The sequence below is a fragment of the Dermacentor andersoni genome, chromosome 1 (assembly GCF_023375885.2).
Source record: "Dermacentor andersoni chromosome 1, qqDerAnde1_hic_scaffold, whole genome shotgun sequence".
NCBI classification, from domain to species: domain Eukaryota; kingdom Metazoa; phylum Arthropoda; class Arachnida; order Ixodida; family Ixodidae; genus Dermacentor; species Dermacentor andersoni.
Window position 1 is genome coordinate 165785479 of NC_092814.1, and position 22554 is coordinate 165808032.

Sequence of the window (22554 nt, forward strand, 5' to 3'; positions counted from 1 at the left end):
AAAAAAAAAAGAAAACAGGGTATGTTGCCTGCAGGCCACACTCGTATATAAAGGGTTAATTTGGACTAACTTCGGAGTTAACAGAGTGATGTAAAAGAGGAAAATAGGTTCTAGTGGCTAACCAAAACAACATGGCAGAGTCCATATCACCATAGTCATCAGTGGCTAGGAACACTTCATGCCTTTATATTCCTGTGTTTATTGACATGCATGGCACTGCATTGGCTGAGTGCCTTCAGAACTGCGTGGTTGCCATATATGATTGTGTCGAAAGTGACCCCACTTTTGCCTTCAGCGAATGTGCTTAGTAGTAGTTTCATTTTGATACAGTGCAACGGAACCCCGTTGATACATTCCTCGCTGTTGCATTTTTCCGGCTGCTACATCGTGTTTTCGTGGTCCCGACCTAAATCCCATTGACTCCAATGTATTATGTCCCTATTTGATACAGTGCCATTCTATAATGTTCTCGCATCTTACGTAGCATTTGAAAGTGGCCGCCATGTAGATATAATGGTGCAGGGAGAAAATGACTCTCGCATGTTGCAATAAGCGACTAATTTGTTGCAACAAGCAAGGAATTTGCTGCCACAACTACCGATTTGTTGTAAGAAGATACCAATTCGTTGCAACAAGCTACTAATTCGTTACAACAAGTTACCAATTCATTGCAACAGGCGATTGAGCTTTGTAAGAAATGAGAAAAGTTGCACAAACCAGGCGCTGCACAAACATTGAGAGAAAGCACGCACAGAGTAGTTTGTGAAGCATCTGAAGAAGTGTGCATCAATTAAAACATGCAGGGAACCACCAAAACTGGGCCAATTCTAACAAGTACAGGGTTACATTTACTTAGGGCCTTTTGCACTTTGGAGTCTTTTTGAAGTTCACAATTCCCTGTTCTCTTTAGTCAGCTTCGACACAATAGAACCGTGTAATGCGATGGAAGCGTACACAAAATATTGTGGTAGGGGCCACTGTCACAGGACACCATATGTGTCCCTTTATTATACATGTGCGCACCAGCCATTCCTCGTCACACTATGAGCACAGAGACATCTAATAACTGCATTGGCAGCCACGTGGACTGTTTCTGACGTGGTACTGTGGCGATGTGCGCCCTTCCTCAAGGTTATGTTTTCCCAGCTGGTACGTTTACCCCCCCCCCCCCCCCCCCCCCCCCCCCCCCGGTCCCTATAAGTACGTATCAACAGGGTTCTACTGTACAAGGTGTGTGCAATGCACAATGAAAGGCATCGAGGATGAAGAACAATTTGCACCCTGCACACTGGCATGAAATTCGCTGGCTACATCAAAATGGGCGATCTGTCATCACAGCACATTGTGAAAAAATAATCATGATGTGCCAATTTTAGGGCAGAAATAACGAAAAGTTGGGCGCATAGAAATGCATGGGCACTGGCCAGGACATTGGACGGGATCGAATCAACCGAAAAACTCGAATTAACCGGAGTCGAATTAATGACTCTACTGTACAAGCAATTCTACTGCCTGATGCTACGCAGTTAGTTTAGAAATTTGTGCGTGCATGACAAAACACTATTCCAATCACATCGCACATAAATTATACGATAAAGTGCAGTGGCGCTCAATTTGGCTTTCTAAACGTTGCCTTAAAGTAAGTATAAGTGTGCATTGAAGCACCCTAATGCATCGTCCCAAGCCATTCTGGCTGCTTGTCATTTCCCTTTACCGAAGGGTCACACATCATGCATCTCTGGTGTAATGTTTTCAATCCTTGCAGTGATCACGGCAGCATAGGTGTACATTAATCTGGCTTATCACGTTGCTCTTTCTACCTTTATGATTCTGAAATGTTCACCAGAAATTTTACTTAATGTAATGAATGCACTCCTAATATATCTATTAAATATTTCTGTAAAAGAATTTGTGTTTATTGAGTGAATAGATAAACAAAACACTTGTTGCGCATGCAATGCTTCTTGGTACTACTGCAGCCAGTACACTTGCATCGTGCAAGACATCACATACACCTGCTGCCGCTGCTGATATTAAAGTAGCCATAAATTTATCCAATGTACAAATCTCTCAACCCTACCACTATAGACAGAACATAGTAATAAACATACCTGTCGTAACTGGAGTATGAGCTTCGAGAAGAAGAGCTGCGGGAATAACTGTAGGATGACCTTGATGACCTGAAGGTTACATATAAGCAAGATAAACAGTGTGCACGGATATCAAAAAGGTGTTATAGATGAAGAAGCAGTAGGAAGACCTTACCGGGATGAAAATGACCTTGAGGAACAGTTCGAAAAGGACCTCCGATTACGACCTCTGGACCTACTTCTGCGACCCTTAGGTGTCTTTGACCTGGCCAAGAGGAAAAATATATATATTAATTTGCCATGGCGCATCAAGCAATAACAAAACAATGACAGATAAGTGCTTACAGACCTGCTCACCTCAGAATTTGAAAAATACTGCAGATGAGGCAAAGAAATACTAAAATTTGGTCAACTCAATGCTATTCTACATTCAATAATATTCAACATGCTCACTTTTTAATAAAAATATTCCCAGGCTTTATTCAGTAGGGATGCTGTGGTCAGGCACTTGCTATATTGCCAGAGTTAGAATGATCTGCATCGTACATACAAAGATATTGATGAAGTTTACTCATAAAATATTATGGGTGTACAAATATTATTAAATTGAATAGCAAATGGAACAGTTGCAATTAAAAATTCAAATATTTTTTTAAGGGGAGACGCGGGTCTTGAAATGACAAAAAATCGCAAAAAAGTCGATTTTCGGAAAAGTGCGTTTTCGCTACGTTTATACATTCAAGAATCCCTCCGCGAAATCTAGAACCTAAATTTAATCGGAAAATAATAAAAAAACACACTTATACGGGCCACGGTGGCCGCGGAATTAGCAAAAAATCGCCAAAAATGTTCGAACTTCGCGCCGTCGTCATTTGCGAACGCGTTGGCCGGCGGGCGCCATTTTGAGCTTGTTTGGAAGCTGCTTTCTTTGTGCGTATTTTGCGTCGGTTCAAAATGGCGTAGGTGAGGAGGAACCGACGCTATCGCGTCATTTCTGAAGGATGCGCCCGTGCCGCTGATTGGCCAAAGCACGCACGCCCCCCGCGCGCCTCTCTCCTATTGGTCCGGCGCCGTTTGAGTGCCGATTCCCGCGTTCCCGACAGGCTGGTCGCTCTCGTGCGCGCTTGTCTCTGTGGTTTCATCGCGCCGCTCGCTTCTCGACAACGTTCGATGAAGTGTCTTTTTCGCTGCCTGAATGGCTGGAGGAGATCGTCGTCTGAAGACTACTACGCGTCAAGCGTTCGGCAAGGCGCGATGGCGGCCGTGGAATGCGCGATAGAAGACGGATAAGCTTGTCGTGTACCCGGAGTTGCCGGCTGCTGGTCTGCCTGAAGATTCTGCCGGATCGAGTTCCGAGCTGCAATCCAGTACGTCTAGCATCAACACTTCGTCCACCCACGCCTCGCGTGTTGGCGCAGACCGTGTAGATACCGTTTTCTTCACGACCGAAGAAAGAAGCAAGCGCGCAGCGATCGCCGATAAGGCGAAAACGCGCCCGGCGTCGCAGTCTGCAACGGAGCGAAAGTTGGAGCTGCTGGGTGTTGACACGAAGGAGGACGTCAGCGGCAGCGGAACGGAACTTGCGATCGTGGATTTATTCGTGGTGCAATACTTTTTTGGACTTATGCCGTGTCCCGTGTGCGCCAAGAAAACGCTGATGCTTTCGAAGGACCCCGCCAAGGAGTACGGGCTCTGTGCCAAGCTTGTGCTGGAGTGCTCCACGTGTGGCATGCGCGAAAGGATCGTCGGAGGTTCACATGTCCAACAAGGATCACAAAAACAGAAATGCTTTGATAAACAAGCTTGCAAAGAGGCACAAGCCACCAACAGACTCTGCCTACAGTCTTGGGCATTTATAGGTATAGGTGTGACATTTTGCTGAATGCACAATTGTGAGAGTGTGCAAGAGATATAATTTTTTTTTACAATTTAAATTCTGGGATTTTACGTTCCAAAACCGTGATTTGATTGTGGACCAATTTTGACCACTTGGAAAGCGATTGCATTTCAGCTCCATTGAAATGTGGCGACCACCACTGGGATTTGATCCCAATTTTTTGTTGTAGCCGTAAACTTTGTGGAAAGGACATATTTTGTTGTGGCCATGAACTCTGCACAACTTTATTTGCATAGGGATGCCATTTGTGTGCCTTCTGTTCAACAAGGAACTAAAATAGGAATGTGAAGCTCATGGTGCTAGCTTTCTGGCATTGCTTTCAATGACTATGCATGATTTTGCAACCAATATCTCAATGTTATTTTTGCACAATGGCCATATATATGTCATGAACTTGTTGCTGAAAGACAGGGCTACATGGTGGTGCAATTAATATTGCCATATTGTTAGCCCATTAAAAGTTACAGTGAACTGAAAGTTCAAACTCATTTTTCTCAGCTTCATTTTTTTGGACACCGCACACTGCCTTACGGGGGATCTTCATATGTTCTTTCGAAGTACCAGCAAAATGTTTGGTATCAATATATTTGTGTCGAATGGATCTAGCCGGTGATGCTATTTATTTATTTCTAAAGCTGCCGGCTAAATTTTAATTGCCACTAAATACAAACGAGAATTAGCAGAAATATTTGAATTATGTTTACATCTGTTATTTTTGCATTATAATTGCACTGAGAACAATAAAAATAGCATCACCGGCTAGAGCTACTCTCTGGCGTTCTGGCCATGTACTTTGTTTTTCCTTTTGACAAAATTAAGTTTTTGAAAAGTCCCGTAAGAAATTGATTGAATTTCTGTATTAAAAACTTTGCATCATTTGTTCTAATGAAGATATACAAAATCTAATTATATATTTGCAATCAGCAGAAAGAACTGAACAATACTGTTAAATATCATCCCGTTCACACTAAAATTAACAAAATTGGTTTTAAGACCCACATCTCCCCTTAATAGATTTCAAATATTTCATGTCATCGACAAATATTTGCGCATGCTAAAACAAGAAATTGAAGCAAAAATGTATCTTTCATCATATCCACAGTGGACTAGAGCACGCTGAGTCATTCAGGAAGCCTTACTTTTCTCACAAATCATAATCAATCGCAACAAATTTTTTTGGACATGGCAGCGGGTATTGTTTGGTACTAATTTATACACACACTGGAAGTTTACCGACGAAGGGGGTGCTGGCCTGGGGTGTTTGTGCACCTTCGTCTGCTGCACTTCAGTTTGGCAATCACGTCTAGTTCAGCTATCTACTTTTACCCACAATGGTGAATACATATCAGGTAACAAGAAACATTTGCAGCCCACTTCTCGCAACGAAAAAGTTTGCTCATACGCTAATGACATCGCACATGGATGCAACGTGGCAAAAGTAGTTATCTTGAATGGCTGTTGGGCAGCATTCAATGAAACAGCTGACGACATTAAGAGGTGTGCATGTTTGTAATGTACGTATGCTGCACTTCCAATCAGCATTTCTGCATTCAAGCTGACCACCTGGGTATTGCAGCCTGGCATTGCAACATGTACAGTGCTCACGGAATGAAACACGTCAATTTAGGGCTAAGTAATGCGCATACTTTCGTATCAACCGGCTGCAGTTCGTATCATATCGACGTAATTCTGGCGCGTACACTTACAATGGAGTCCTCGTCACCTTTGGTGACCAAATTTCTAGCGACATGACATGGTGCCCTCGCGTACTTTGCACATATGTAGGGTTCTACTAAATGCTCTGTAGGGTTCTACTAAATGTAGGGTTCTACTAAATGTTCTACTAAAGTCCAAATTAATGAGATTCTACTGTAGTTAATCGCTATTCATGAAACTTTTGCAGAGAGTAAGCCTTTCTACAATGCTGTTAGCTCTTTCATGTCCTATTCTCTAAGATTTGCCAGTGGGCTGCGGCGTGCCATGAATTAAATATGCTAAGCCACACGTGAAGTGCTCTTGAGTGAAAAAAAAAAAGTGCAACCTTAAAGCGATACTAAATGTGCTCAATGCAACCTGCCATGGCGACTCCATGGCTACAATGTCCTGCCATTAAGCACAACGTTTCAAGTTCAATCTCAAGGCACAATGGCTGCATTTGGATCGCGGTGAAATGGCAAAACACGAATGTGTTGAGGTTTGGCTGAGGTGAATGGGCGAAGTGCCCCAGGTAGCAAAATTTATTTGTAGCCTCTGCTATCACTAGGGTGTCTCTCATAGCCCCTATGTACCTTTGGGACTCACCAATTAACAAAAATGAAATTCTAGGTGAAGCTAAAGTAATCAACAATTGTTCCAAGGTGCCGAAAGTGCCACATTTGCTAATGAGAGAGCCATCATGAGAAAAGGCATTAACATACAGTAGGACTGGTGCTGGCACTGTGTAAATACGAATCTAGCTCCTCTCACAGAACATGACTTGCCTATAATTAATAAATTGTAGTCTATCAATGCACAAAACATTTATTTGGTTGTATTTAAACATGAAAAAAAGTTCAGTTGGGCCTATTTTATTAAATTTTCTTATAGAACTCCATAGTGCTACCTATCTAACGAAAGACCTTTATGATAGCATGGTGTCCTTTCTGCAAGGGTCTCGAATCAAGGTAGGCAGTAGTGCCTAGCAACGCACGACCTATCAAATCACTGGATCGCAAGCTCGGCTATGTATGAACCATTTGTAGTCTGTGATTTGAATGTAGTGGCACAATTCTTAGAGACTTCCTCTGCAGCTAACTCATATTAAAGAACAAACAAACGTGAGGCTTCCATACGATCAACTTAACAATCAGCATTGATTCAGTGTTTTATTTGGCACCCCTTTAAATTTCTGCTATTAAGAAATGCTGGGAATCAACAGCGAAATTCATGTCGTCATCTATATGCATTGAATAGTGAAAAAACTCGAACACTTTTGAGCAGTAACGGTGTGCTTAACAAAGTGGTTCAAACAGCAAGCATTTCTTTAAGGTACTTGATAGTTCTATTATATATGCATATTATCAGTAAGAAACCTTTCTTTGAAATATTTATGATACAATAACGCACATTTATGCAACTCCCAGAAGTAACATATGATTGGGCACAGGGTGTACACAAGCAGAACTGTAGCAACATAGCAATGGAAATGGGACTGTTGAATAGCAACTGTAAAACAGAGCTTCAGCTGAGGCTCCCCCTTTGTGACTTTTGCTAAGCAACAGCAACATAATGCAAATGAGACTGTTGAATAGCTACTGTGAAATGGATCTTGACCTGAGGTTCCCTTTGTCACTTTTACTAAGCAATAGCAACATAATGCAAATGGGACTGTTGAATAGCAACTGTAAAATGTTTCTTAAGCTGAGGCTCCCCCCTCGTCACTTTTACTAAGCAATAGCAACATAATGTAAATGGGGCTGTTGAATTGCAACCCTTGTGTTGAATAGCAACTGTAAAATGGAGCTTGAGCTGAGGCTCCTTCCTTGTCACTTTTACTCAGTATCACTTCAGCAAATCCTGCACAAACTCTTTACACAATCACTGAAAAGCAGCACTAAAAGAGCTTCACATCTTGTGCCGTCTTCTAGCACTGCTTTTTGGTGATCACGAACAAACTAGTAGGCCTGTCTATTCTTTACACATGTTTAGACAAAGGGCAGCCACTGACCTCCTCCAGGGATCCCGCCACTCATCAGGTCGTGAACGACTGACAGGTGGAGGTGGGGCTTCCTGAAAGCGCTCCTCCCGCCAACGTGGTTCCCTTTCGGAGCCACCTCCGTGTGGTCTGTCGGGTCGAGTGCCATGTGAATAGCTACCTCTGGCAAGGGAGACGTGTAACAATGCATTAGGCTGTGCAACTTGAAAGGGATGCACAAAACAATTTTAAGTCTCACTTTCTAGGCATCGAATTACATTTTGCTGCTAATAATAGACCACAATGTCAAAGCTTTCTCTCTTGTATAGCTGTGATAACCTGAGGGCAAGGGATCAACCTAATGCCACAACAGAGTGCGAAAGACACAGAGGCGACCTGTCTGGCATTGGAAGCACAAAAACTTGTTCTATACTGTTGTTTAAATCCTTTGACTGACAGATTTCTTTTGCATGCTACTTCAGTGGACTACACAGAAACTGCTTCTTCGTTAGTTTTCTCGCAACGCTTAATTCATAAACAGTTTACAAATCCCTTTATCTGCATAAGTGCAGACAGACTTGCTACACTCGTTTGCCATGGCTGTCCTTCAGAGACAGAGCAACAAAGCACCGAGACATTAGCTCCACCTACTATTAAAAAATTTACTTGGAAGCTTTAGGCACTTTTACAATCTTTGTATAGATTATACAACAGGTACACAATGTTAATTTTTGCACGAGTTGCTTCTTGAGAGGCGGGGAATGCTTTGAAAAGACAAAATGAGTATACATGGAAGTAGCATTAAAGAGGCCTTGAACCCAAAACACATTGGTTTCGTTTTCTGCCATTATCGGGAAGCGAGCGTTGGCCGGCATAGGCAGTTTCATGGTCTTCGCTCGCTGTGTGCTTCCTCGCCGCAATATTTCATGACCTGTACCGTTCGTGCATCGTGCTATGGTGCATGAATACTTCAAGAACAAGCCCTTCTTTTAATTCAAACTTCTTTTAATTCAAACAAATTTTCGGGCCCCTTCAAGTTCGAATTATCGAGATTCAACTGTGGCAGTACCTAGAGTATTTGCTTCCGAACACTGTCCCCGTGTGCTTGATATCCGTGGCCAATGACTGGCAAATGGCAATGACGACGTGTTGCTTTCATTATCAAAGCTCATTAAAAAAGGAATTCCCGTTAATGAAGGTAAATTCTGCCCACCTCTTTTTTTTTTTTTTTTTTACTGCAAATAAGAGGGGCTTAATAAGGGGAATATCAGACATCCACCCGTTCATAGCAATTGCGACAAACGGGTGGATGCCCGTTCCTTTGCTTCGTGTTGTTGACAAATTCGACTTCCCCCTGCCATCTGCTAGCCACGGTTAGCTCAGATGGTAGAGCAGCTGCCCCGGAAAGGCGGTGGTCCCGGGTTCGAGTCCTGGACCAGGACAAATTTTTCTTCAACTGTGAGGCTTTTCTTTCGAGGAACCCGTATGGGTTTCCTTTGTAGCAATTGCTACGAACAGGTGGATGTCTGATTTCCCCCTTATTAATTACTTCTCTCCACCTTGCGGGTTTCCGCAGAACTATTACGTCGAATAAGAGGGGCATGCTATACAAATATTTTTTTAATGAATTGCCGGCATGTTATATGGCTGTCACATGGTCCACTTTCGATCATGATAAAAGTTTTTCGATTGCGATTAGCTGCTTTCCGCAACTTGAGCAAAGGCTCCTTTTGTTCAAGCCTCAGGAGGGAGCCAATCGCAGTTGACACCTTTGACCTGGATCAAGCTGGGTAGCAATCGAAAGAACTTGTACTTGTACTAGAGGTTTCAAATTTCAGCCAATTATAGTTTTCAATGCAGATTTTAAACATGTCATTACCTTTTGTGTAGCTATTATAGTTTTTCAGTTATGTGATGCACAATGGCAAAATATTGTAATTTTTATGGGCACTTTTTTGTGTACTAAATTTTCAGAGAAAGCATCGTGCCATAGCTTGTTTAGCTCTTTGTAGATCACAAAGTGCTGGTATCTAGCCAAACAGCGTGTACAATTACTGGAACTACGCAAAAACATTCCGAGCATTTCAACAAAATTTTTTTTCTCGATTCCCTGAAATATAACCTTGTGTACTTTTGCAACTACTTCTAGGCGATATTGCACTTTCAATAAGGTACCAGCACTGTACATATCTTCAAGAGTATAAATGCCAAATTTCGTTAGTATAAGACAATTATAAATGTAGGTTAGTTGCATGTGACTGAAAAAAATTAGTTGAAGTGTCTCAATTTTTTTTTGACAGTTTCAGTAATTATAGATGCTTTTGAATAGATATCGGCACTTAGTGGTCTACAAAGAGTTAAATAAGATACAGCACAAAGCTTTTTGCGAAAATTTATTGCACAATAAAGCACCCACAAAATTGCTCTATTTTGCCACTATGTAGGACACAACTCAAGGACTATAGCAGCTACTCAGAAACTAATGACATATGTGAAATCTGCTTGTAATGCTCTATAAGTGGGTGGATTTTCAAATCTCTAGTACAGATATTTTAAAAATCTTGTTCGAGGAGCGTCTCCCCTTAATTCAATTCCTCTTAATTCGTTCTTTCGGCTCATTCAATCACAGCCAAAGGTCCTGGTCGGCGCCCATGCATTTTTATGGGTGCAAGCTTCCGTTATTTCAATCATAAAATTGGCCTTTGCCAGATAATTTCAATTTGACCAGTCAGCACGCTTGTACCTGACCCCTTTGGTTACCCCAATAGCGAACCCTTTAGTGGCAGCGTCTGTTTTGGCGGAGTTGGAGGAGAGTGAATGCATTGACCCCACACCATTTCTAGTCAAAAATACCATTTTTCGGCCTGCCCTTGTGTAGCTTACGATGTTTGATTATGGTGTTTACCCGATTCTAACAAGTTTTTTTGTTCTTTATTTTTAAAGAAAATTGGGCCGAAAATTGGCTGCATGGTGTAGAACCGCCTTCGCAATGTTCCCATGTTTTGTGACTTAAATTAAAAGTCAAGTGTACCGCAGCGAAGCTGACTTTAAAAAAAAATGTGTGGCGAAGCTGCCTTGAGGAAATTGGCTGCTCTTGTGCAATAATTGTTCTAGCTAAAATATCGGGTACGTGGTAGATTTCTACTTTCTTTAGAAGCTTTATTGCCATTTCTACATTAGTTTGCTACTTAGGACACACACAAAAAGGGCGCACATTTGATGCGAGAGCAAATTGCTAAAATGTTCGAACCAGGCAAATACTGCCAAATTAATCAGTGGTACGTTTTGGCGTTTTTTCTGCACGTTGTTTAAATAAACGTGCTGGATAATTCGATTAATTTCGTCGATTCCGTCAGAGTCGAAATAATCGAAGTCGACAGTATCACACTCAGGTGCACTTTATTTTCTAACTTTGGGCCAGCGAAAATTGGGTGCATTAGAATTGTATAAACATTGTAATTAACAAAAAAGTTATTTGTGAATTTTATGTTTATTCGTCGATTATGCATTTTGCTTTGTCATGCAGGTAATGCCTACTGCGTCACGTAATGTTATTTACGCTATCTGCCACAGGTAATTAAAACAAATTCTGCATGTAAAAGAAAAGAGCAGGAAAAAGATAAACACCGTATGTGCATGTGTGAGTGCGTGCATATATAGGAAGCTTTGCCACACTGACGCTGCTAGAAAAAAAAAATTTATACAATTCAACAATTTGCAATGAACAGTGACTACCGAGGCAGAAATGCGTACTTTTCTCGATCATAACTCCGGCCAGGCCTCCGGTCCTTTTCTCTTCGATCCTGCAAAATTAAAAAAGGAGTTTAAAGAGGAATATCACGAGATGCCAACAGCCATTACAATGGAAAGCACACGAAAAATATATGTTTCGATTGTACAGCATCAGCCTTGTGTTCAAAATCAAGTCACATTTATCTCAAATAAAGGCCACGGTATACTTGAAAATTTACTTACAGGCTTTCATGAAGGCATTGGGTAAGGGGGCATCATGGTTACATGAACATAAAAGAAGCATTATTCAAAACAGCATTGTGAAATGGCACAATTCCATGCATATTGCTGTCTAGTGCGATTATTGGAGACCAGAGATGATCACAAAAACAATGATAAGGCAGGGAGTCAAAAAAGAAAAAGAGATTTACAATAATGATACAAGCTCAGCTTCTTGGTAGGAAATTCCACGGTACAAGCACACTAGTGGTACGCAACCTTGCTGTCCACCATTCTCCTGCGCAACAGCAAGGTTTTCTTGTCGGCAAGAAAATGGGTAGAAGTAATATTTCTGCCGTTGTGACTAGGAAGGAAGGAAAAAGTGGAAAAGGAAAGGCAGGGAGGTTAACCAGTTTAACTTAACCGGTTTGCTACCCTACACATGGGAGCGGGATGGGGGGGATGAAAGATGGGGAGGAGAGAGAGAGAGAGCACATAACACAGCACACATTGTTACAGGCTTCCTGCTGAGCCAGCAGGCCCAAGTGTGTTGTCGCTGCTGTCAACACAAACATTGGCTACAAATTGTTTTGCACACAAAACGGTGGTTGACAGAATAAAGTGGCCTTTATTATATATTTTGCGAGAAGCAGAAACAATTGTCAAACTTCTAGCATGAACAGGAATTGCGATACGAGACAAGATCGACTTGGAGCCTGCGTCCAGCTGCCGCTGCAGTAAGAGTAGAACCTCAGTGATACGATCCCACCAGATATGAATTTCGGAATTATACAAATTTTTCAATAGTCTCAGCCGAAGTGCATTAGGTTACAATAACTTAAATTTCTGAAGTTGTGAACAACTTTTCGTGCTGCGAAGTATGATTCGAGCAGCTGAACCGCCACATGCCAATCACATTCCTGTTGCCCGGGCAACCTACATCACTCCGCCTTGACTTCACGTGTATTCCGCGTGTGGTGATGTCCCTTCTATGAAGATCCAAGAGAAATGTCACTACCCAAAAACAATTAAAATTAAATTCTGTGGTTTTGCGTACCAGAACCACAATCTGATGAGGTACGTCGTAGTGGGGGATTTCAGATTAATTTTGACCACCTGTGGTTCCTTAATGTGCAGCTAAATAAAGTGCACGAGAATTTTGGCATTTCACCCCCATCGAAATGTAGCCACCGCAGCCAAAATCAAACCGTGACCTCGAGCTAGATTACTACCCAATGGTTTCCATACTTCGTGCGCAGCTGCTATATCACCAAAAAGTAAAATGAATTGAATGTGTGATGTTTAGTGGCGCAAGGGCCAGGTATGGCCAAAGAGCGCCATGCCAGTGTTAATGAGCTTGCAGTGGACTGACGAGTTCTGAGAAGTTGATGTGGCGTGGCTGTAAAGGGGCCTAAAATAGTGGCTGTAAATTGCGTAAAATCTATGTGTACTAAGCGTCGCAAGCGCCACCGTTCTGAGGGTGCCGGTGCAAATGGAACAGCGGCGCTTCCATCAACTATCGACACCCCCACCCATGAGTGTTGTGTGGTTGTGTGCACTGTAAAACTCTCAAAAATGTTGAAAAATTCTTCTGAAAGGCGAACAAACATGTGGGATAGCGATCAGCTACGGGTAGGGCCATAGAGCAAACATAAAATTGTAACTACGTTGTAGCTGCTGTTCGTCTCGCCTTTTTTGGCGGTGCCATGTTTTGGTTTCGATTGTAAGTCGACCCCCACTTCAGATTTTTAAATTTTAAAAAAGTGGTCGACTTACAATAGTGTAAATACGGTAGCTGGTGGAAATGATGTACGAACCGTGTTCATCTTAATGAAAAAGACCGTGCAACTGAGTATGCCTCCCTGGGGTACCCCAGTTTCCTGTATGAATGGGCGCGACAGTCCATTACCTATTTTTACACGGAATGTACAGTTGTGTAGGTAGCTTTCTATATAAAGTTTAACATATTGCCGCGTATGCCCAGTGCCGACAGGTCACGCAGGATTCCGAAACGCCAAGTTGTATCGTACACTTCTTCTATGTCAAGAAACACAGATAAGAAGGATTGTTTAAGTACGAAGGCATTGCGAATGTTTGCTTCAATGTGCACGAGATGGTCGGTTGTGGATCATCCTTCTCTAAAACCACATTGATATGGATAAAGAACTTTGTTTGACTCAAGGAAGTGTAAAAGGTGACAGTTTATCATTTTTTTTCAACATGTTTACAAATACAACTTGTGAGGGTGATTGGGAGGTAACTTGTTACTAATGTGGGGTATTTGCCTTGTTTCAGAATCAGAACGACAAGGGCTTCTTTCCATGCAGTAAGAAGGTACCCGGCAGTCCATATAGCATTGAAAAGTGCGAGGAGCATCATTTGAGTATCTCTAGAGAGGTGTTTAACCATGTCGTACATGATCCTGTCAGGTCCTGGTGCAGAGCTCTGACATGCAGTCAAGGAGGCTCTCAACTCATCAATTTTAAGGGGGGACACGGGTCCCGAGGTGAAAAATTCGCAAAAAAAAATTTATCGTTTGAAAATAACATTTTCAATACCTACAACTACTATTCCTTTAATTCACCAAGTTTCACATATCGTGGAAGAGTATTTTGCCCACAATATCAATTTATAACATCACTGTGAGCTGAATTCCGTGCAAAAACAACCTTTCTTATCGCGGTGCGCAGCTCTTTCCCTATGCGCGCGATCGCAGCCATTTTGGTTTTGTTGGAAGGAGGAGCCTTTCTTCTTCAATTTCCCGCCAAAAGTGACTCCGGCGGCTCACCAGTGACGTTAAAATCCGGGAAGAAAAAAAGTCCAAATGCGCAATCCCATTCGTCGACTAGCGCGTGACCAGAAACGTGTGCTCTGGTTGGCTGCGCGAGGTTCCTGTCGTCTGCTCCATTCCTCCGGCGATGCGCCGGCGCGTCTCGTAGGTTAGTGACAAATGTGCAACGATGACCGATCCACCGGGGAAGTTCTCCACGAGGCACAACTTCGGCAAAAAAAAGAAGCGATCAGCTTATAATTTTCAAATGCGTTCCAATCCTTCGGAGAACATCGATAATCGTCTGCATCATCCGCCGCCAACCGCAAGTGATGCCGAAGCAGCGACGATACCGAAGTAGGCCTAGCCAGCTCAACAAGGTGTTCCAGACAGCGGCCGCGTTCGGCGTGACGCTGCAGCATGCGGATTTGCTGCAGAGGAAGATGAATGCTCAAAAAATCTTCAAGACCTTGCGTCAACGCCAGCAACAAAGCGGAAGTTGGATTTGCCCACTCACGCCGACGGCGTTGCAGCTGCACCAGTCGACGCCGAGGCAGGCTTCGCTATCGTCAGTAGGACTCCGTGAACGCACTGATGTCGTTTGTAGAGTGCAAGGTGTGCGGCGGCAGTGTCACAGAAGGCAAAAGCGAACGGGAATATGGCCTCGCCATAAAAATCGTTATCGTGTGTGCGTGCTGCGGCGATATACCGTTGGCGTGGAGCTCGACCCGCGTGAACAACAACCTTGCCGCGCGCGCGATGCAAGCCACCCGGAATCGGCAAACGGTGCTAAACGATGTTTTTCCCACATTTCGGCGGCCGTGGTCAGAGCGACTACATTCTTGGTGGCTGTTTGACTGCAAAATATTGCAAAATTAATTTTGCACTTTTGATTAAAAGTGAATGTATTTTTTTTTTCTTTTTTTTTTTCTTGTTTTCTCGAAACACCGATTTTTGACTGCTTGCTGGTTTGTGGGAGCGATATCTCTGCCTTCAAGGCAGGTAGAGCCATAATTTTTGTTGTGGCTTGTAGCTGAGTGTGCGAAGTACACAGTGGTAGGAACAGATTTTGGAATTTATGCTTTAAAATTTTTCAATTCTGCTTTAGATCAGACAGTAGAGAACTCACATTTGGAACAGTAAATATTGAATTGCTATAGAGTTACTAATATTAGTTATACTAAAAAAGGTATTCCTACCATTGTGTTCTCTATGTTTTCTAGTATTAGACATGTAGCAATAAGAATTTCTGTAGGGCGGGTATTTTTCTCTTGTTTCTGCAAATGATGAACAATGAATTTCATTTATTTTCAGAAGTAAATGGCCTATAGGGAAAAGAATTACATATTTGAAATCGGCACAGAAATCTTAATAAGGTTGGAAAGTTTCATTATTACGGTTAAAAAAATGATTATTATATAAATAGTAGTGTCTCCCCTGAAAAGGACTGTCGTTGCATTGTTAGTGTGGAGAGAAAGCAAATGTCCTCGGCAGCTTTTCAAGCAGGTGCAAAGCGAAGGCAGCGAGGAAATCCCCATGTAGATTATTCCCCTAGAGCCTTCTGAGCCATTGGCTACGACAATTTCATGCATGAAGGAGAATAAAATGCTTTTTTCACATGGCGGCTAGTTTTTCTCACTTTTCTCAACCCGATTTTTTTGGTAATCAGCAATTTTCCGGGAGGCATAGTTACTACTTGCCTAATCATCCAACTTGAATAATTTTTGCTTTATCTGAAAGGTAGGCTCCCAGGGAGTGCAGTAAGTCTATAATACCACATTCTGCACCTTCAAACATATTGAAATTTTGAGGAAGGTAAAAAAATATATATATCGCATGTCAAGTTACAATTCTGAACTTTTGTAACTTTGGAGAGAACAGAGGTAAAAACATGAGACAATGCTTACTGCACTCCTTGAACATTCAGGAATATTTTCACATAACTTTTACATTTCATACTGCAAAACTTTTTTGCCAGTCGTCCCAAAACATGGGAAGAGGAAAAATTTGATAAAATATTTTTCTCATTATAGAGAGAAAAACTAATTACATATTTGCATCAAGCACATTAAATTACATACCATATTTACTCGCATAATGATCGTACTTTTTTTGTCAGAAAAATTGATGCAAAATCAGGGGTACGATCATTACGCGGGTTAAATTTCCCGCGAAAAGAAAAAATTTATTTTTGTCCTGCGTTTGCTGCGGGACACCAAAACAAAAATGGCGGCCGGCGGAGCAAGCCGAACGCGCCGAACGCAATTTTTTTTTTTCTTCTAGTGAGTACATCATGTCCATTGAAACAGTTTCTTCCGTATCAGTAATGAATAATATTGTTAATATCGGCAAGTTTGCAGCAATAACGTAGCCATGTCCACTTTGAGGGGACAGAAACAGATGGGCGCACTTAGCTGCCAGCGACATAGAAACACATGGCCGGCATGCTGCGGAAACTGCGGCATCTGTCTTCACTACTATCCTAATACGGCATGTTTACGCTAAGGGTGGGTGAACATCCTAGCTGTGTTACAAGCGTCGGCGTGTGAATAGGGTACACTTTTAACGTATCAGTGTAAACGTGGCTACTATTGTTGCCGCTCGCGATTTGTTGCGTGCCAACGAGTGCAGATGAGAAGAACCGAAAGGCGCCTTTTTTGTAGTTGACCACAACCATTATAAAGCCTACACATAATAAAGGCAAGTTTGGTTGAAGCTTTTTTTTTAGTCATGGAAATGCAGAAGGTGATTAAAGTAATGAAATGAGGTATCTACTTAAGAATGTTTGATGCGTGCAGACCGCTTGGTTTGTCTTGAAGAGTCGTTTGCGTAGCATTCGACAGATGGTAAGTGCGATCAATATTAGCTAGACTTGGCACATGACATATTGCTGCGGCAAGTTCGGGGTGCAATCATTACACGGGAAATTAAAAAAATCAAATTTTGACGCCAAAATTCAGGGGTGCGATCATTATGCAAGTAAATACGGTATTACCTACAAATTTCGTTCCTATAGCAGCAATATCAATAATGGTATTGCTCAAGGCCCAGGTCCCCCCTTTAAAAAGTACGTTACAGGATCCGTTCTGTCGGCACTTGCAGTCAATGGCCCTGTGTTCCGCTATTTGTTTCTGCTTTAGGAATGCCTCGGGGTTATGATTAGAACTGGAAACACACTCAACGCGTTTGCCAAGAGCATCAGCTTGGTCTTCCAAGCTGGTTGCTTCATCGTTCACGAGGGGCAACGAATGGATTTCTTCTCCTTTTACCCTTGCTAGCCCATCCCATACTTTAGCCCCTTGAGTATACGAATTTATACCTTGGAGAAACCGTTGCCAGATTACCCTCTTTGCCTGTCCTTCTTCCTTTTGATTTAACATGTTTAAGTTCTATTAGATTTTCCGCCGTAGGGACATTCACATAGCTTGCCCCAAGCTTTATTTTGTCTCCTTCGTGCCTCTCTGCAATCATCATTCCACCAGGGGACCCGCCTTTTGAACGAAGTACCACTTGTTTGAGGAATGAACTTTTCAATGGTGTCAATGATAAAAGCGGTAAAGAATGATACAGAATGATCTATAGTAAAATTATTTATAAAATCTCATGATAAGTAGGTGGATTCCTTAAAAGCTTCCCAGTCAGTTGATGCCAGTTTCCAGCGAGGGACATGCGAAGGGGAGCCATGTAGAGTTACAAGGTAAGCGTTACTGGGAAGTGATCACTTCTGAATAAATTTTTGATTACACGCCATTCTAAATCAGGGAAGATAGAAGGTGTAAGGTCGTTGTGAATGCTCGGCTTGGTGAAGCTCATGTGTGCATTCTTTTTCTTTGCTTAAGTGCGTGCTTCCCCGACTTCTCTGGGGCCCACTCTGTTTTTGTGTATGTGTTGCATGGCAATGTTGTGTTGGCTCGCACCCTCGCCGCTTCCAGATAGCGCCTGCTTTGGGAAGGCGGTGGCCGGACGCTGTTCGACGAAAAAGGAAGCGGCAGGGGTTCTCGTGCACTGGGTCTGGCGAGCGCCATAAATCGCGCAGTGAGCCGCTGTAGCGGCATCTGGAGAAGGGTGTCTTTGGGGAGTGTTTGCATCCGGCAGAGGCGCCACGGGGGGCTCGAGCAGCGGCCACCGCCGGTGCGAGTTACGCAGCCAGGGGACATGGTCCCGTGGCTGGGGGTGATAATGTGCGCGGCTGAGCGGGCAGTGTGAGCCGAGGCCTGAGAGACGACGGACCGATCTCGTCAGGTGCCCGATAGGAGCGACGGACTGCTCCGAGGCCTTGCTCAGCCGCATTCGTAAATGTGAACCCGTTTTCCTTATTTGCTATATACTCATTGTAACCGTTACTATCTGCCTGTAAATAAATCAGTTCGAATTACTGACATCCAGCATCGTTAGTCCCGGGATACCGAAGCAGAGAGCAGGGCATCGGCTCAGGAAGAGCAGAGAGCGAACTAAAACACGAAGAAGGAAGAACCCGGCGGAAGAAGAAAAACTTTACTGAAAGGGAGCTGATCGACAGGTCTATTGACGAGTATGAATTATAAGTTGGTTCCTTCTTATTGAAGAGGCTCGCACCGGAGTTTAAAAGGAAGTTTTCAATGAGTCGACCTCTCGTGTCACATCGTGAGTCTCCCCACATCGTGTTATGAATGTTAAAATCTTCCACGAGTATGTAAGGCTCGGGAAGCTGATCAATGAGGTTATAAATGTCTGTTTTTTCGAGATGATGGTTCAGGCATATATAAAAAGAACATACAGTGACCAATTTGTTAAAAATGATGGCCCGAACTGACACTGCCTCAAAGGGCATCTGAAGGGCAACGTTTCGGCAAGCTACAGACTTGTCGGATACTATTGCTACACCGCTGGAGACGTTAGCCTCATCGCGGTCTTTTCGGATGATGGTGTAGTTACGAAGAAAGTTAGTGCGTGTGTTTTAGATGGGTCTCTTGAACACACAGAAACTTTGGGATATGTTTGTGTAGGAGTTCTCTAATATCATTGAGGTTATGAATGAGTCCTCTAACATTCCATTGTAGTATTTGTGCCTCCATTATGATAAAAGTGTTCTGTGCTGTGTGTTTAAGAGATGAAGGTTAAATCACGGGCCTTTTCCAGGCGTCGTGATGCAAGCTTTGTCTTTTTTGGAGTGATCACGAGAATCTCGCTGCTCCTTAGGCGCTGGGGGTGCCGTCTGGCTGGTGGATGTGTCCATCGCCTCTTGCCAGGCGCTGGATATGCACTCTTCCGAGTGCTGTGCTTGACGTGAAGGCCTCGACACGTTGGAAGAGACCTTTAAGGCCACCAGCCCGGAGGTCGATGGCCCCTTCTGCTGGGGTGGTGGAGCAGCGCTAGCTGTAGCCGCCAAGGGGGCAGATGGCGTCACCGCGGGCTCACTGCGTGTGGGCCCGACAGCCACCGGGAGCCATTGTAGCACCGCCCCCTGACGCACCACTTCGGGAAAGCTGTTCGTTGGCAGGTATGACACCCACCTACGAGCCTCCTTAAACGTTATATTTTCCTTTACATTGATTGTGACTGTTTCTTTTTCTTTCTTCCGAGACCGGCATGACTGCAAGTATGCAGGATGCCCGCCATCACAGTTTACACAGTGTGGAGCGTTTTGCAAATTTCAGAGGCATGGTCACCGGAACTACACTTCGAACATGTCTGCTGGCCTCGACAGTTCAGGGAACTGTGGCCGAAATGATGGAATTTGAAACATCAAAGAAGATTTGGAACATACGGCCTGACTTGCAGCTTTACATAGCCGGCCTCGAGTGTCTCAGGCAGGATGCTTGAGCAAAAGATAAGTAATAGATGCTTGGTTTTGATCTCCTTGCCGTCTTGCCTTAGCATAATTCTTTTAACATTGATCACATTTTGGTCGCTCCAGCCTTCCAACATTTCAGCTTCTGCTAGCTCCATCAAGTCATCGTCGGAGACAACAACAAGGCTGGTGTTCATAGTTCAGTGTGGAGATATTATCACTGGGATTTCCAAGAATTACACTATTTTAAGAAGATTTTCATGCTGTTTCACATAGCGGAGTTCCAAAAGGAAATCACAGCTAGCCATTTTCAATGCTTTGTAGCCTGCCCCAAGAGCTTTGGTGAGACATTTTGACATGAGGAAGGGCGAGATCATTCTCATCGTCTTTTCATAGTTTTTATAATGGATGACATGGAATGGGGGGAAATTTGGTGATTTGTTGCCAAGAAATTAAAAACATCTTCGGCGCACCCTCGTTTCTGAGGGCGATCAGGGAGTTGGGGGAACGATGAAAAAGCCACAGAAGTACCCATAATTTTGGTAGCTATGCCAGCCGCCCACCACCAAGCCCAACAACGGGACGCTGCGAAGTCAGAAGGAAACGCTCACGCCAGCTGTACATAGCTACTATAACCTAATATAATAGATCCAAGGTTGGATAAACTACCCCAAGTTAACCCTTGCTGTCTGGAAAGCTGGAAGTAAAATGAAGCGAGGAGAAGACAGGAGAGGTAGAAAGTGAGAGAGAGAAAGCCAGGAAAAGGCATCTACCAATTTCTCGGTGGGTCAGTCTGGGGTTGCCGTCTACGTGAAGCCGAGGGCCAAAGGGGCACGTTGCCGCCACCGAGGAGCCTCAAGGGGGGACGTGGATTTGAAAATTGACTTCCTTATTTCTTCATGGATTTTGATGAAAATTGGCAAAAATGTTTAGGATGTCTCCGTGATGCTTCCATCAAAGTTTCAGAGCAATATCTTGAGAACATTTTATTCAGTTTTATTGAGCAGAATTTTACTCCCTCTAACTTTCTGGAGAGCCTGGGGAACTTAAAAAACGTGATAGAAGGCTTGTTAAGTATTGACTGCATAGCTAAATGCGTGCTGAAGGTCATGACATTCTTGCAATTTCTTTTTTTTTCAAAACACAAATTTTTTGGAGTGCCATATTTTATGTTACCTTCGCATTGAGCACACTTTCAGGGTAGACGAATAGCCATATCGTAAACTTACAAAGGATCAAGATAAGAAAGCGAGAATGTCACGACCTGCACTGTAGCCCAAGATACATCACAAAAGGAACTGAGTCAAAATATGTTAAACGGTAACAAAGAAATCAGCTCGAGAAACTGAGCAGAAAGGCAGAAAAACAGTTGTGAGAAAATGGCTCTCAAAGTTTCACCTTCTCTTCAGTTCTCTAAAAGGCACCAAATCTGTAGATGTGGGGCTTCTTGTACATGTGGCCTCTAGTCTGGTGTGTTCCCCCCCCTCCCTTTTCTTTTATTGCGAAAGCAATACTGCTCGCACTTTCGGCCCATCGGTGGCCGTGGCGCCTCCTTACACAGCTGCGCGTCACATGACCGTGTGACGTCACGCCAGACCGAGAGACGGGGTCCCAGCTCGCGGCGCTACCGAGAGAGGGCGCTCGCTGGTGTGACGTCATGCCAGACCAAGAGACGGGGCCCCAGCTCGCGGCATCGATGGTGGAGGCGAAGCCTTGCGCGCCGCTGCTGCGGCACTACCGAGAGAGGGCGCTCGCTGGTGTGACGTCACGCCAAACCGAGAGACGGGGCCCCAGCTCGCGGCATCGATGGTGGAGGCGAAGCTTTGCGCGCCGCTGCTGCGGCGCTACCGAGAGAGGGCGCTCGCTGGTGTGACGTCACACTAGGAGGATAAATGGGGCTACAGCTCGGCTCCTCGCAGCGGTCGGCGTGCTGCCTTGCGCTATGTCGGATGATGTATAGCCACAAGTTTAGCAAAGGGCAACCATGTCCGCACCATCAGCCGAACCAAGGCGCAATTAAGGGTATCGCTTTCGCAATCTTCTAGGCTTAACCAAGCTGAGCCTTCAGCCAATTTTTTATAGGGCATTCTTTACTGCTGCTGCTTTACAAAGAGCATGGTGCCTAGGTTTTTCAAACCAAGTGACGTGCAGAACTCGTATGTGGGCATGAATATAGTTCCAGTGTACATTCAGGCAGCCTGTACCCGCAGGCTGCCCAATTGATAGCAATCTCCAGTACAATTAGTGAGGCATTTTTTTCTTTTGGTAGAATTGATCATGTTACTGAATGAAGGCTCTGAGTGTCAGCAGTCATTGTCACCTGACAATGGCTGTAGAACTTAGGATTAGAGAGCCAGTGATAGATATGCAGCTGCTAGGTGCTTTCCAGAATTGTACTTCTGT

At 43.6% G+C, this 22554-nt stretch overlaps 1 protein-coding gene across 14 annotated transcripts in view; it reads right to left on the reverse strand.

The window, feature by feature from the left end:
• LOC126547062 (uncharacterized) overlaps positions 1 to 22554 on the reverse strand; it is a 273332-nt gene that overhangs the window by 116042 nt on the left and 134736 nt on the right. For all 14 annotated transcript variants that reach the window (XM_050194897.1, XM_050194899.3, XM_055062716.1 and 11 more), the window contains 4 exons: positions 11414 to 11463; positions 7694 to 7843; positions 2266 to 2355; positions 2112 to 2180 (listed from right to left, as the gene is read on the reverse strand). In XM_050194897.1, the coding sequence (XP_050050854.1) occupies positions 2112 to 2180; positions 2266 to 2355; positions 7694 to 7843; positions 11414 to 11463 (359 nt within the window). The remainder of the gene's footprint in view (positions 1 to 2111; positions 2181 to 2265; positions 2356 to 7693; positions 7844 to 11413; positions 11464 to 22554) is intronic.